The sequence below is a fragment of the Gossypium arboreum genome, chromosome 5 (assembly GCF_025698485.1).
Source record: "Gossypium arboreum isolate Shixiya-1 chromosome 5, ASM2569848v2, whole genome shotgun sequence".
Classification (NCBI taxonomy): Eukaryota; Viridiplantae; Streptophyta; class Magnoliopsida; order Malvales; family Malvaceae; genus Gossypium; species Gossypium arboreum.
The window spans coordinates 34,662,776-34,680,095 of record NC_069074.1 but is presented as its reverse complement, the minus strand read 5'-3'; the positions used below and the strand labels follow the sequence as shown (position 1 = coordinate 34,680,095).

Here is a 17,320-nt window from a genome sequence, read left to right as displayed (position 1 = left end):
AATAGCTATCATCCATATCAACATCATCTACCACATTTTCATTACCTTGGTTTTCATGTTAATGATCGCAATTGGAATGGGTAGATTCATCCCTTCTACGCATTGGGTTTTGATCGCAATTCCTCATGTCTGCTCTTAACTCATCGATAAGCTTTATGTTTCTTTCATTTCTTTCATCTACTTGCCTTTGTCTATCCATTTACTCTTGGATAAACTTTTGATGTTCTTCATATCTTTTTTGCTGAGAGTTAATTTGCTCCTCCATAGCTCTTATTCTCTCATGTATGTTCAGATATTGTTGACCACCAAACTACTGATGCTGAGATTCTTGGTCGGTTGGTGATGCTCTGGTGTGATGTTGATTATTAGGATTGCAATACCATGGGGGGTACTGATAGAATTGTTGGTATCGGTTTTGTTGATACATATTTTGTTGGTTTTGGTTTTAGAGATTGGTTTGATCTTGCAGGTTGGTCTGCTGATTTTCATGTAAGAGGTCGGATGTTGGGTTGTTCTAGCTTGGTCTGGATGTTAGGTTGTTCTAGCTTGATCTATGTTTCTCCTATGTTACGACTTGTAGGGTCTATAATCTAGTCGTAAGTGGGATCACACTCGATGCTGGGAGGATTAATGACACCTAGATTCGTCATGCTCGTACACGTTCGCCACACCAATTTTTAACTAGTAAGATGAACAAGGGAAGAGGATGATGGTTGAATGGAGGAAAGTGTGGTGAACAGGGATTTAAATTGCAGTTGCGGCCGTATTTTCGGTCGCATTGCATTTATTGCGGTTGCGGACATAATGGATGCTATTGCAGTCACTGCGGGTATTTGCGGTCGTGAATTTTTTTAAAATTCACATAACTAATAACTAAGAACAAAGTAAAAAAAAATAGATATTAACGGGAATAGCAGAAAAATAACAGGAATAGCGGCCCGCTATTACCGCAATTGGCCGTTACCCGTTAAATTGCGGCCGCAATCCACCGCTATTGGTGTGACTCCGCTTTACACTGTTATTTTCAGCAATAGCGGTTTTGGACGAAGCTTCTACCATTATATAGTGGCCGCTATTCTGCTACTTGACCGCTATTTTAATCCCTAGTGGTGAAAGCTGGGGAAAGATTTAAGTTTTGGGGAGAGTTAGGAAGATCGGGAAGGAGTAACCACTTTAGTCCTTATGAGTTGTTTACATGACTTTTTTTATAGTGGGGAACAATTTTGGATACTTGTATTAAGGTCTGATCTTATATTCTTGGCAGTGATAATGATGCTACGTCCTAGGATGAGATGTTTTAACGTAACTAGCAATTAGTTACCTTAGACCTCCAAGTGGTATTCATATAGTCTTAGTGAATGTGTTTCTTTCCAAAGTTCATTGAGTTGAGATTAGCAAACTAACCTCAAGTTTGCAATGTCTTTGATTTTATTAAGAAACACATATTTAACTCTCTATGAGTAAACTGTGAGGCTCGAGAGGTTGATGAAATTTGCTACATGCAGTATAACTGTTACCAATAAGATTTGGCCTCACCCAAAGATAGTTCCCTTGCAAGTAAAGGTGTACGGGCCCAAATTTGCCCGGGCCCAATAAACCCAAAATTAAACCCTAACCTAAAAATAACAAAACCCAGATGGCCCAAAACTTTAAACATTTTCAGAAAATCAAACCTTAGCCTTTAACCCTTGCACCGCGCCTCCCATGTGCCTCCCATGTCAGCCACCATGTGCGCCCTCAGCGCGCACATCGCACGAGGGTTGGTTCCCCTGTGACCTTGCACCAAAATAACCACCAGCTCTTTCCATTGACCAAGCCCGTACCTGCAAAAACACAAAAGTAGAAACAAGGCAAAGCAGAGGCAATGACAACAGAAGCAAAGCCAAACAGTAGCAAACAGTGATAGAAAACAATGTATTTCGGCTATAAAGCCATGATAAAATCATTGTAACGAGGGGGAGAATGAATTAAAAAAAAGGGATTTAAAAAACACAAAAAAAATCCACTAAGAGATTTGGAGAAAAGAAGCAAAGGTTACCGCTATTTATTTATTTTTCTTTCTTTTTATTTTTTTTTACTTTCTTTCTTTTCTTTTCAAATCGATTGTATACATGTTTTCCTTATTTTATCTTTTAAAAAAAGTATATACATGTATATTTATATATATAAAAAAATTAAAAATTTTACCTTTTTGATTTTCCGGCCACCGTACGGCGGACGATGTCGGTCCGATGATCGGATCTGTGGCCGAAAATCTCGCTCAGAGAGAACCCAAAGCTTTTCTCTCAGTTTTTTTTTTTTTTTTGAAAACCTGAATGAAATGAAACTTTTTTAAAAAAATTAACTTTTATTGGTGAAGTAAATGACGTCGTTTAGGGCCTATTTCAGTGGCCTCAAAAAGACACTGTATCATGGCTTCAACCCGCGTATGACCCGACCCAGTTAAAGGATTCGGAGATTGGGCTATTTATGCCCCGGACCCTTCCGCTTTTCTGGGTTTTCATTCTGATCCCATTTTCTTTTTTTATTTTTCTTTAAATTCATCTCTTCAATTTTATTTCATTTTTAATTTAACGCAGGACCTTGTTAACCAAAACGCAACGCATAAGGACTAGGGATATTATCCCATTTAGTCCTTGCTAGCTTCAGCGCATCACAATTTGGTCCTTTGACTTTATTTTATTTCTATTTTTTACCCAAAAACCCTATTTGGCTTTCAAATGGGTCCCTTTTGTTTGTTTATTCATTCATCTATTTATTTGTTTATATATACATTTTTTCATTATTCTTTAGTTTTATTTATTCATTTATTTATTAGTAAATATTTTTCGTTTACATTATTAGAATCATTAATTCATAATTTTTTTATTTCCTTTCAATTTTATTTACTTTTGTTGTTACTATTTTATTATCTCTTATTACTTTATTATTTATTCATCTATCATTCATTTTTTATATATATTTTCTTTCATTAATTACTCATTTTATTTATCATCATCATCATCATCATCATCATCATCATTATTATTATTATTTTATTTTTCTAACATTATTACCGTTTCTCTAATTTTTTTATTTATTTATGTTTCTATTATATTTTCATTCATTATACTTCTATTTATATTTATATATTAATATTACTTTTATTTTTCATATATACATATTTTATTCTTGTTCTTATCGTTTTATTTATTTATATCCTTTTACATAGTTTTTGAACTTGATTCTTTTATTTATATTATTAATGTCATTTTTATCTACTCTTTTAAATAAACTTTATTTATTTTCATCGTTTCCTATTATTGTCATTTTACTATTTATTTATTTATTTTATATCTTTACATATTTACCTTCTATTTTAAATTATTTTATATATAATATATTTTAAATTTCTTAGGCGTTATTTAATTATACTAATCTAGGTGTTAGTCGTTTTAAATTCCTTTTATTGTTGTTCGTTTTGAATTTTCTCATTACTTAGTTTAAAATAGTTTTATATATTCTTTATTTTAAAAATATATATATATATATATATATATATATATTATTTTGGATTATATTTATATATATCTTTGTTAAACTGTTTTTGTATATTATTTATTTTTTAGAATTTCTCTTTTATATATCATTTATTTTAAGCGCTTTTATATGTTTTAAATGCCTCTTTTATTTTACCTTATGTATTATTTTAATTTATTTAACATATTATTTATTTAAAATTTGCTTTATATATTACTTTATTTCAAATTGTTTATATTTTATTTATGTTGAATATTTTTCACATGTAGTTCTTTTTAATCATTCTTTGGCATTATGTGTTTTAAATCTTAGTTATTTCATTTGTTATTTATTTTAAACTTTTATCCTATTTACCTTAAATTATTTTTGTATATTATATTATTTCGTTTGTCTTTGATTGTTGATTGATATAAAAATAATATACATTGTGAATATTGTCATTACATGTAATTATTCATTAACATCTTCATATTGTGACATTTATTAACCTTGCACCTAATTCGCGCATTACTATTCCATGCTCTATAGTGCCTTTTATTTTTTATTTAAATTATATCATGTGTTAAGCTCTAACGTATCCATCCAATTTAGACCGTTTAGTTTTACTCCGAATAAAATAACGCACATCGTTTAAATATTGTACTCGCTATTGTTCAAAAAAACAAAAATTTCAAATAAAGGTAATGTTTCACTTTTTGGAACATCGAGGAATTGTGCCCTAATTTACGGGGTTTCGGTTTTCTCGTTGATCCTAAATGGACAAACATCCTTTCGAGTTTTAAAACACATGAAATTACAATTAAAATTAAAGATAAACTTGCGCTCGGAAGTTCAAGGTATCGCGTCCTAACTTATGGGATGTGATACTCCGATATCTCAAGACAAGAAAATCTTTAGCAATGGTTTTGATCTAATTCAAGCATTTTTAAAATCGACATTAATAAAAAAGGATCGTATTTTAAATCCATTCTCGATTTTCAACTTTCGACACTAAGACACTTACTAATCAATTTGGTACCAATTTTTGGACATGACGAGGGTGCTAATCCTTCCTCCACGTAACCGACTCCCAAACCCATTCTCTCGAGTTTCGTAGACCAAAAACATTGTTTTAGTAAACTAACATGTTTTATTAAAACAAAGGTAATCCGATCACACTTAATAAAGATCGATGGCTACTCCTATTTTAATCTTCGCTTTCAAACAAAGTCAATCCCCGTTTTTAAAAAAATGGCTTCAACAAAAGGTTTCATAGATTTTGACAAAGAGCAAGATCTTAATGGAGTTGTCCTATTAACGGTTGAGACATGTTAAAAGTTCCAGCCTTTAGAAAGTATGAGACGTTGAGGAAGATGGCTTCTTCTTCTTTTTTTTTTTTGAAATAAAATTTTATTTGTGGAGGAGACCAAGGGAACTAAAAGCAGAGTGAAGAAGGTAGAAAAGATACCACCTTTTAGTGATAAACTAGAGAAGAAAGACTCGAAGGATAGTGCCAATTAAAAAAACTAAGTTTTTTTTATTTTTTATTTTTATTTTATAGTTTTAACTTCTTTTTTTAATTAAGATCAAATTACACAGTCTACAAATGTTAATGCTAAATTTTTAGAACCAGTTTCAAATTGACATGATATGCAAATACCATGAGATCAATTTGTCATTATATCAATTTTAAAATATTCACCTAAAGTTAACAAAAATAGATAATAATAATAATAATAAAGTTGAATAATTGAGTGATATTTTCAAACTTTTCATGTTGAGTGATAAAAAAAAATACCTTACTAAAGATCTAAATAATTAATAAGTATTTTCTAACCGGGGAATAATCTAGTGTATATATAACTTAGCAAAAATCAAGAAACTGCACTAGTATTAGCAACACTCATCAAACTAAAAACTATCACATAATTTTCAGTTTGCACAACACAATAAATGCCACTAATGGCAGAGTTCTATGCTCTACCATAATTCTTACAGTTGATCAACATTGCGATCTCCAAACAATCTTGCAAAATCTAAAGAAAAAAATGGAGATATACAACTCCAATGGACAATATAGCTGCATATATCACACTCGAGAGCTAACTCTTCACAAAACTCACCACATATAGCACACTCCAGGTAATGATACTTCTTTCTAACAAATGTGAGGGGGTGTGAGTGACCCTTGTACCTGTACGACTTTCCAGCCTTGATGAATGGATATTTCCCGAGAACACATCCCCGATGAATGGAAGTATCACAAATGGAGCAACAATAAAACCATTTATTCGGATCTCTTCGTTCTTCACAGATATCACAATAGTGCTGCTCTGGGTAATCGCTTCCATCACGATAAGTAAGTTTCAGGAAGTGTTTATCGCACTTGTGCCGCACCTCGTTCGGAAGTGTAATGCATTCGAAATGCACAGCATACTTGCAACTCTTACATCTGTATCCACCATAAACCCATAAATCACAAGCATTGCATTTCCCTTTGTATTTGGAATCCCAGAAAAGAGGATGTTCATGGCTCAGGTAATCAAAAGTATCAGGAATCATAGCACATTTAAGACAAAATGAGATTGCACATTCATCGCAGTTGTAGACGAAACCAAAGCATTGTCGAAGACAAATATCACATTCAAAATTACAATCAGTTTCAAGGTTTAGCAAGTGTATGTCAAACCAATGATGCTTCTTCATAGGTATATCGGCACAAGACTTATGGAGAAAGAAGTTGCATTGCAAACAAGAGTAAAATGAACCCAAGATCGAGAGAGAACATCCATCACAATGTTTATCAACATCGTCCTCGGTCATGACTCCAAGAACTAAGCAATGTTCATGACTGACATGTTCTATCTTTGTAGCATCTCCGAGTTCGTTCACCTCAATGACAAAAGTGATTGCGGATTCTATAGGTTCCTCAACCAACTCGTCTGGATTTTCAGAATCAACAATGTAGTACAAATCGGTATTCTCAGTAGCACAATTCACATGAACAAAGTAATTGCAATCATCCTTCAAACAACAATAACACCCATACTCCATTTTCACATCATGATGACAAATCATACATTCTTGCTTTTCAATCTTTGCTTCTTGCTTCAAATACTTGTGGAAAACAAAGTGATTGTGCCGTGAGATTTTAATGATGCGCGGCAAAGAGGTGCACTTCTTATGAACTTGGAGGTGACATATAGAACATATATAGCAAAGATTGTTCCCCTCTGAACCACATGCATCACAAATGAACGATCCTTGCCTCCAAAACAAGTTGAATGGGTGTTCATGGCGAGTTCTATTTTCAATTATAGGGTGAGGCCAAACACATTGGATATGGATGTCCAAATTGCAAGGAGGACAACAATAAAAGTGTCCAGAATGTTTAGCTTGACAAAGCTTACAAAATACTGAACTATTATGAGACTCAAGTTTCAAAGGGTGTAAACGATGACATGGATGATTAATTTCAGTGGGTAATTGAGCGCATTTCTTATGAATATAAAATCTGCAATCAATGCAAACATATATAGAATCTAGCAAAGGTTCCTCACATGTGGAGCAAACAAATTTTTTGAGTTCATCTTTATGGTCTTCAATGAAGAGCAATGGATGGAGGTGGAGGTTATATTTGAATTCAAGGAACTTTTGAGCATGGGACAATAAAGCACATTTGAAATCAAGGGTAAAATCACAAGAAGGGCATCGGTAGATGAAATTCTTACCCGATTCCTGGCATAAAACACAAGAAGAACCACCCAAACCTGCTTGAAGAACAAGAAAAGGGTGTTCCCAATGAAGAGGGTGATGGGAAAATTCTAGAGGCGCCCTTGCACATCTTCCATGGAGATGAAACTGATCGCATTCCTCACAACTAAAGGTGGAACGATCAGAAGACTGCAGGGGATACGACTCATCACGTTTCTTGGAACTAAAGGAGGGAGGATCAAAAGACGGCAGAGGGGGAGGAGGTGGAGGAAAAATATAATCCAACGCATCACCACCCGGGGAAGGGGCAAATGATGGCGGAGGCGGAGGCGGAGGCGGAGGCGGAGACGGAGACGGAGACAGAGGCAGAGGTGGAGGCGGAGGCCGAGGCAGAGGCCGAGGCGGAGGCGGTGGGGGCGGAGGCTTAGAGGTTTGGGTAGAGAACAATGGATCCCCACAAGCAGAGCAACAAGTTTCTTTGCTTAAACTGCTCAGGTGGTTGAGGAAGAGGGGATGACCACAGAAGTATAGTTGTTGCAGATGGTCTTCCATAATCTCCATCTCAATGTATCAGAAATGGGATTGACATTTGAGTGAAAGTGGTAAGATCGCTGGAGTGGAGTACTTTACGCTAACTGCTTATAGTTCATGGTGGCTCTAGGGTTTTTTGCCCCTTAATTTAACCACTCATAGTTGCTCTAATTAATCGCTCTAGTTAAAATTTTATTATTCTCTTAATGGAGTGAATGTTATTTTTAAATTTTTGATTAAAGTTAAGAAGCTATCTATAATTAATTTAAAATATTTTCATTTTATTTTTATTTTATTAGGTTTAAATTTAGATGTTGGCGGTATAAGTTTAAATATCAACAATTACAACTTTTTTAAATAAAATAAAATAAATATATACTTATAATAATATAATTTATTTAAAATATGCAATATTATTTTAATAATTTCTTTAAACGTCTCATATCTTATATACTTGTGGTTGAATTTTAATTAAATTGGTATTATTATTTAGTGGAGGAAAACGTGAGTCCGAGTGTACTAAAACACATTATCCTCCTATTTAAGAGTTGGATAGGGATTACGAGTAGTTTTAAGCATTATATCATAAAACAAAGACCATGAAATCATGATCCTATACTCATATGAAAAAGAAGTAGCATGCGGTCTAACTTAAATAAACTTTAATTGTGCATTTGTTGATTAGAATTGGATCTCTTTCGTTTTCAAAACTATTGATAAATTAAATTCCTAAGCGATCATTAAAAGATTATTTGCCAATAAGGGAAGTAATTAATAATAATTGTCTTGATTACTGAGAAAATAAGAAGATATTAGGTTACTAGGCCATCGTCGGTAATTATAACCAATTTATTAAAGAATATTGAAATTCATATTTGGATCAATAATCATACCCTTAAATCAAATGAATAATTTACATTGACTAGGAAATTATTTCATTGATTTTTCTTAAAATTTTAATTCTTCTCTTTTTTATTTTCTAAATTCTTAATTTTACTTTTTAAAGTTTTCTTTAAACAAAATCTTTCGTTCTCTTTTATTTTATTTGTTTTAGTTGAAGGAATAATTTTAGCCAATTCAATAACCGTACAGATAGTGCCTAATCGACATATTTGTGTGTTTTATTTAGATGAATTTTTTGACCCAATGCTATTAATTTCTAGTACTCATAATTCGATTTTTGTATACGTACGGTATAAGTCTAAAATGTCGAGATGAAGTTAAAAAAAAATAGGTCGCATGAGAGCGTACAAGACTTTTTAAATTTTAGGTTTATTTTTTGTTTAAATTTTATTTTAAAAATATTATTTTAGGAATTTAATTAAGATTAGATTTATCTATAAATATTCTAAGTTATTTGATTAGGAATAAAGCAACCCTTTTACTTTTTTTTCCCTCTCCATGGTTGGATATAGAAGAGGAAGAAAAACACGCACAGCAGACTTGAATTCGGTTTTGTTTTGAGTGCAAATGAATTTTACTTTGTATTCCTTTTAAATCCTTGCTCGAGGTGGGGCTTCTACTCCACCAATTTTTATTTCTTTACTTTTTAATCCATAATTGTTGTCTTATTTTACCATAATTATTTTCTTATTTTACCAGCATAATTCGATTGAGTATGTAATAGGATGACATCAAGGGAGTTAGCAATTTAATTTACACAACATATACAGTTGAGGTTGTTGACTTGAATCAGATTCTTCTTATTCATAATGTTATCAAAGAATTAAACTATGAGTCCCAGTCTTAGGGTTGTTCATTTGGCAAGAGTTATTTGTTGAGTTGTTCTCGCAATTAATTTATCACTACAAAAGAATTGAAGGTTTGAGACTATTCTTTGATCTCTATAACCAATTTATCTTGAGTGAAGTGGGATCTATAATCCATGATCAGTTCAGAATTGAAAACAAAGTTATTCCTAAGGTTAGAATTCTCAACATATTGGTTAATTTAATTTTTTTTTGAAAATTTCTTATTCTATTTTATTTTTATGTTTATTTCAATTTTATTATGCTTTGGTTGTGAAAAATTTAAAATTAGTTAGATCAATCTCTATTAATTATTAATTATTATTTTAATCAAATTATAGAGTAAATATTTGAATATTAAAATACACTTCAAATCTCTACTCTTTGTATATATGAAATTTAGCCTTTGTACTTTTTATTTTAGACATTTAGTCTCTTTATTTTTTAATTTAAAATTCAAATCTAATTGTTAACACAACACCATTAATTTCTTTTGTTAAAGTTATTAGCGTGACATTTTGAGATTAAACAAATACTCACTTAGCCACGTAACAAATATATATATATATATATATATATATATTGCAATTGACTTGAATTTAACAAATAATTTTAAAAGTGTTAACAACTCTTAAAAGTTACATCAACTTTTTTATCAAACTAAAGTATTTCGGCTAATCAATTACATTGTAAAAAATTGATGTACCAAATTATGTTAAAAAGTTGAAGTATAAAGATTGAATCTTAAATTCAACTGTAGCAGAGGGATCAAAATTGAAATTTGACCTTGGCAAAAATAAAGAGAGTTGATACACGTGTCAACCATCCTTTTATATATAGTTTTATAGTATAGATATGGATTTACCATTGGTCTAAAATCTAAAAAATAAATAAGCTTGGTTTGCTTAGTTGGACAGGTGTCAAAAATATGAAGGGTTTGAATATTTTTTTATGTAGTATATAGATTTGAATTTCCATGCGATTTACCGTGACCGTGAGTGAACGTGGCCATAAAAAGGAGGAAAACGAATTAACGACACCGTTTTGTTAAAAGACGCAAAGGGCTGTGAATGAAAAAACGACACCGTTGACAAGAAAACAAAACAAAACAAAACAGGATTGGCCCATGCAGGTCTCGAACCTGCGACCTTCGCGTTATTAGCACGACGCTCTAACCAACTGAGCTAATAGGCCACTATGTGTTACGTAAGAAATTGTATTGTACATAAAGTAAAAAAGAAAAGCTCATCTCACGAATCGAATAGATAGATAGCTCGAGTTACAGACAAGTTTAATAGTAGGGTGTTTTTATTGGAAAAGTTCGTAAAAATAATTTAACAATAAAGTCGGCATTAATTAGTAATTAAATTTCAAGTATATATCAAGTTTATTGGCATTAGACAATTGATGCAAAAGTAGGGTGAATTTAGACTCCTAAAATGAAAAATTATTATTTAGGTTTTTAAAATTTTAAAAATTTTAAATTAGTAAAATAAAATTATACTTTGACTCTCTTAAAATTAAAAATTTAATTTAATATTTTAAAATTATGAAAATATAGACTTATAAAAGATTAAAATTTCATTCAGCCTTTCCTAAAAGATTATTCTAGCTTGGCCTCTAAAAAGAGGTCGAAAAATAGATAAAATTACAAAGGAGAAATGGACAATTTATATAAGTTATCAAAATAAAACAAAAAAAGACCTATGTATGTTAATAAGAATGGGGTACGGCCGTTACCTATATGTTTAATTATTTCTAAGTCCTTTCCTGTGATTGTAGGACCTATGTTAATCGTGGATATGGATATCTAACCATAACCTATATGTTTAATTATTTCTAAGTTTTTTTGGTGTGATTGAAGGATTATTTGAGAGTTATATTTAAACATGTAAATGTCGAATTACTTGATTAATAGCCTAGTATTATAAGTAGGGCGAAGTTAGAAATTTTTTTAGGAGGCCGAATTAAATTATATATTTTACGATAGTAAAAATATAATTTCATCATTTTAATAACTTATATCTTTATGATTTTTAGAAGAGTAAATCAATTTTTTTTTCGTTTTTTGGGACCAAAATAAATTTTATCATTATTAATTTAAAATTTTATATATTAAATGGAAAATTTTTCATTTTAGGGGCGACCGGAACCCTACCAACCCCTTTGGCTTCGCCCCTGCTATAAGCCTAATCTACCTAAATTAAGATTCGATAGATTCTTAGTAATTCGAGTCACTTTCACCCCGACCTTAATAATAAATTTATATATTTTAATTTAATTATATTTTTATTGTTTTTAATAATCAATATTAGCTATTTAATTCAATTTAATTTAATTTCCATTTGGGTAAAAGTTTTAAAAGATTTTACCCTACTCATGAATATCTTTAATTATACTTCCGTATTAATATTTGAATATGCATTTAATATAAATATTTCAAGAAAATAAATAATAAGAGAAATATACATAAAAACTCAAGTATTTACATCATACAATTCATAGGCTACTCTAAATTATTAGATCTCCAGTATAACTTCAATCAATAATAAAAACCCTAATAAAGTCTCCTGCAATTTTTGATTTCTCTTTCATGGCTGAATTGAATCCACGGTTCTAAATCCGAAAAAATTTAGCCACTTATTACCTTATGATGCATACAAGTGTGACGATGTAGATCACAATAGTGTGAAACCTATGAACATTCAAAGAATGATTTTAAGCATTTGTTGATATATTTATCTGACATATATTCAAATAAGGGTAAGAGATTATAATCCATAGAGATTAAATACATATCCTAAGCTAACACTGAACATTGAATTCAAGTAACATAGATTATTATTAATTAAAATTTACACTCACCATGTTATTTGTTTAGATGATGAACCAATGTTTGTTGGAGCCAAAGGAGCTAGAGTCGGAGGTGGAGGTGGAGATGAAGGGTTAAAAATTCCTATCAAAGATAATAATAAATAAATAAATAAACACTTTAGATTCAAATGTGAGTATCGAACATTTATATGTCTAGTAGGACCAACACAAGTTTCTTTAGTGTTCTTTTAAAGCTCTTTTTTATGTTTAGAGATCTTTCGACAATAACTCCCTACACATAAGGATATTTATCCAATATGTCACAATTGGTCCAATCTATTGGGCCGTAGCATGAGTACATAATTTAGAATTGTCCTCAAACATTGAGGGATTATATACCAATAGCCTAACAGGCCAAGTCGTGATACGATATGAGCGTCAAACACAAATAATTTAAAAATAAACTAGACAATAAATGTTACTAACCACAAAGGAGCATGTTCTCAGGGGGCTTCTTTTCCTTATCAGGGTTAGGATCAGGATCATAAACACTCAAATAGAGTTCTTGACCTAAATACCAATTTTTCAAGTGTTGTGATCTCAAATTCCACATTCCAGGATTGTCTAAATATGCATAAACCGCAATCCATCTTCTAGGATACACCTAACCATGTTCTTGGAAATATTAATCACATTTGATCATGATAGGATATATTAATTAGATTTGTAATAGCAATAAACATGAAGCTAAAGATAAAGTATGTTGTCATAATTTAACACCTTAATATAAACGTAACAAGTTGTGAGAAACAAGTCACCTGAATTGTGGATCTAGCAACCGGATCATAGGTATTGTAAGAAAATCTAGAGTTCGGTGTCCATTGTTCATCTCCAAACCTAAAAAAGGTTTAAAATGATAATGATTAGTTTCCCTCATGGCAATGGCGGAGCGTAGTGGAGACCCCGGAGATATGTTCCCCCTAAAATAGTAAAATTTTAATTTAGGCCTTTTATAATTTATAAAATTATAAATTAGTAATGATAAAATTGCACTTTGACTCCTCCAAAAATAATAAAATTTGATTTAACCCTTTAAAAATTATAAAATATAAACTATTAAAATGATAAAATTACATTTTTACTGTCATAAAAATATATAATTTAATTTCGTCCCTAAAAAAAATTTCAAACTCCGTCAATGCCTCATAATATTTAGATAACAAAGGAGTTCACCATCTCAAGATAAAAGAAAGACGTTACAAGTATTAAAATTTGTACTCGACCTATTAATACTTGAACTAATTGAAGGTGGAATACTAGTATTGGTTTGGTTTCAATCTGATTTCAATTTCGGTATTACTTAAATGCATTCAGTTCATATTAATTTTGGTTCCGTACTTAAAAACAAAATTATTCAAACCAGATCAATTTTTATTTTTATTAAATTAATAAATAACTTTTATAATATTAGTGAAAATACTTTAAAACATATACAGTAAATATTATATTTTAAAAAATATTCGAAACTAATGAATGAATTTAGTTGGGGTCGATTTGATTATCTTTAATACTTTTTTCAAAAATCATAATTTTCTCTTGTAGTTCTAACTGTAGTCTTCACTTACCCAACTACGAAAAAAGAGTAACCATCTAAATGCCAAGTATGAATGAAATCTAAGTCATTCTTCAACACCAGCTCAATCCACCCATGATGGATCCCGGATGCTACGAAAACTCCATTCACTGCTTCAACATTTGAAGAATTTGTGGAGAATTTGTCCAGTACATAAACACCATTCCCGCCACTGGCGAAGGCATCAGCCAACTTTAATGGAGTTTCCGGTGTAACATAAGATACATTATTGACGGTGTAACGAAATTCGCCGTCGATCTCTACAACCGAGCTTTGAAGAATAAAGGATTGCGATAATGTCACATTTGAAACGTTGAAGCTTCCTTGTGGGTTAGGCCTAGCAGCTCCCGCCGTCAAATTCCACCTCCACAAAATAACACAATAATATGTTTAGTTGCCCAAAATCGAACAGGTTCAGTTTTCAGTTTCTCGATTTACCTGATGGATTTAGCTTGGTTAACGGAGAATTGGATATCGAAGGGGTCGGGGCCCGGTGGAAGAGCACCTCTAGGAGGAATTACAGAGTTCCCATAGCGCAACACTGCAACACCGATAAGATTGCTGGTCCCAGTGGCATTGATCTGTTTAGGAGCCGCCACAATGTAATAATCTTGTTCTTCTTGATCTGCTGTGACGAGCACAGAGTAAGATTGTCCGACGTGTACGTCCAGAGAATCTAATGCCATCTGATTGACATACGATCCTTCTGTTTCAACCAATACCATCCGATGATTCTGAATCCTGAAGTTGACACTCCAAGCGGTTCCAACATTCGATATCCTGAACCAGTATGTCTTACCTGGACATCCCATATAGAAGAAATGATTAAACAAAGAGGAAACTATAGTATGAATATTAAATATACGTGTGATAAATGAATTCGTACCTTTTGTTACAGTAAAGGATTCAAAGACTCTTGAATCATTATCGAAATAAGAGCCCTTTCCATTCATCAAGATTTTATCAGGAGAGCTATCATTGGCCGTTGATTTGTTTGAGATCAAGGACCTAATTTCCTGTATGATGCAGTGAAATCATATGCTATTCGATACAAATTTATAATTTTTATATAAATTTGAAAAATCATAATCAGGGTGTAAGAAAATACTAATTACCTTGTAACTTTTTAGATACCAATCTCCGATAAGAAGATCAAATTCGGCCTCGGGTTTCGGGAAGGGTATTGTGATCACCGGACGATTGTTAACTCGAATCGGACCGAACCCACCACCGGCTTTCAAGAAGTTGATGGAGGGGAAATAGATGAATGTCCCAATTTGGTCCTTCACCTGAAACTCATAAGTCCAGTTCTTACCAGGTTGGATTGGACAGTTTGTTCCTGAAACTCCATCCTGCCATGAGTTTAGCCTTTGTTCTATCCCATTCCTGCACCACCATCAACATCGAAAACCCTAAGTTTTCCGGTACAAAAGAGTCCGCAGCATGGAAGGGATAGCCGCTGTTGGAATCCGAACCCCAAATCTAACACGTTGAATGCTTGTGTCGGACACATAGCAGTGTTTGCATGATCGAATTTGAATAACATAGAGAAAAACTGGGGTTTTCTTACCATGTAAATAGTAGTGGTTCATCTATATTGTTGAACACATTGACATGAATTACATCATTGGTTGTGGCATTGATAAGAGGACCTGGAAACATTCCATTGATGGTAATAACCTATAAAGAACACATCTCAGATAATTAATGCAAATCAAATAAACCGCGCCCCCCAAAAAAAAAAAAAAAAAGAGTAAAAGGACGGTTAAAAAAACATGTTTTAAATGATGCTTTTTAACAGAAGACAAACATCATTAAAACCAGCTTACAGGTTGTTCTTCAGAAAATGGATGAACTGTTGTATTAATGGCCACATTCCACTCTAAGAAAATATCAGCACCATTAACAATGGTGATTAAGAGTTTGAAGATAAAAACTGATATGAATATTAGCCGAGGGAAGTAATTGCCTGCCATGACAACCGCCGGAAACGGTGGTTGTGGACGGCCACCGTTATGACGTTGAACAATGAACAAGAAATGCTTATGTTTTAATATTGAATAACTTGGGTAAGGACAAAATACAAAAACTTGGTGGAACTTCCGGGGCAAATAGAAAGGACCAAATTATCAAAATAAATATTGTGAAGAACGATAATTTGGATGTTATAAAGAACATCAGTCCACTGACATGAAATAAGAAAAAATAATTAAATAATTGTATTAAATATTTTTTGCATTTATTCTAAAACGTTGATTTCTCAGACCAATGAACCATTTAACTTGCTGGCCGAAAAAAAAACACAGCTGGCTGTAGTTTGCTGACAATTGGACTCAAACCGATAACTTTAATGTCATTTTTCATTTATCAAGTAGAATATTGTTGAGTGTTTTTATCCTTTTTTTTTCCTTAAAATGGCAGTGTTTATATATTTATATGATATGAGTATTATTTATTAATACGATATATTAAATAAATTTCATGTATATAGACATATATCCTACTCTGGGCTGACAAATATTTATACAATCATAATATCGTAGAAAACAAACTCGATCTACAAATTTAATAGAATTTGACCCAAATTTATTTGAGTTTTAAGCCGATAATGATAATTATAATAATAAATATGCTCTCAATAAGAAAATAAAATAAAATTTTAATATTTATATTATTAATATTTTATCCATATAAGCCCTGTGTAATGATCTAATTCTTAAAAATTAAATTCAAAATTAAAATAAAATCAAACTATAAGAGAAATATGATATTTCATGTCCTCACCAAACATTGCTATTGAATCCAACCACAACGACAATTTTGTGATTGCAATTTTAAATTTTATACGTAACAATAAAATAATATATTTTAAATATTATAATATTAACAAAATTATTAAAAATAAAAAATTAATTTTCTAATTTTTTCTTTGTTCACATTTTCTTTTATTATTATCAATAATCATAAATTGAGTAACTGTTTTCTCACTTTATTAATTATTTATATTTTTTCTTAGTTTCTCGTGCATTTTTGTAAATATTTTCATTTTCTATTTTTATTAATAATTATTTTTAGAAAATATAAGCACTCTATTAATAGAAAAATAAAATAGAAGGATATTCCAAGTAGATATGTCAAGATGGGGATCACGCAATGTCTGTGTTAGTCCTAAACATCATATTATTATTCATAATATTATTTTGGGTAAACTCTTAAAATAGTCATTTTTGTTTACCTCAAGTTATATTTTAATCACTTCTGTTTGAAATGTTATGTTTTAGTCACTTATGTTATCGCCTTGTAACATTTTAATCACTGAGCCGTTAATTGTCGTTAATAGTGTAATGATAAGATGACGTGACACATTAACTCATTATTTTAA

The 17,320-nt window shown here is 31.4% G+C and overlaps 2 protein-coding genes and 1 non-coding gene across 3 annotated transcripts; all 3 read right to left on the bottom strand.

Moving 5' to 3' along the window:
- Positions 1-5,391: 5,391 nt before the first annotated feature.
- LOC108450043 (uncharacterized) lies at positions 5,392-7,936 on the bottom strand. The gene has a single exon (XM_017747472.2). The coding sequence runs from the start codon at positions 7,771-7,773 to the stop codon at positions 5,491-5,493; it is 2,283 nt and encodes a 760-aa protein (XP_017602961.1). The 5' UTR covers positions 7,774-7,936; the 3' UTR covers positions 5,392-5,490.
- Positions 7,937-10,611: 2,675 nt separating this feature from the next.
- On the bottom strand, positions 10,612-10,685 carry TRNAI-AAU (transfer RNA isoleucine (anticodon AAU)). The gene has a single exon. It is a non-coding gene; the product is annotated as a tRNA-Ile (tRNA).
- Positions 10,686-12,786: 2,101 nt separating this feature from the next.
- LOC108451186 (monocopper oxidase-like protein SKU5) lies at positions 12,787-16,041 on the bottom strand. The gene is made up of 8 exons (XM_017748913.2): positions 15,768-16,041; positions 15,509-15,618; positions 15,054-15,324; positions 14,825-14,954; positions 14,377-14,737; positions 13,931-14,302; positions 13,124-13,202; positions 12,787-12,969 (listed from the first exon to the last, which is right to left on the bottom strand). Exons 1-8 carry the CDS (start codon positions 15,912-15,914, stop codon positions 12,787-12,789), a joined length of 1,653 nt encoding a protein of 550 aa, XP_017604402.2. The 5' UTR covers positions 15,915-16,041.
- Between the last annotated feature and the right edge of the window lie 1,279 nt (positions 16,042-17,320).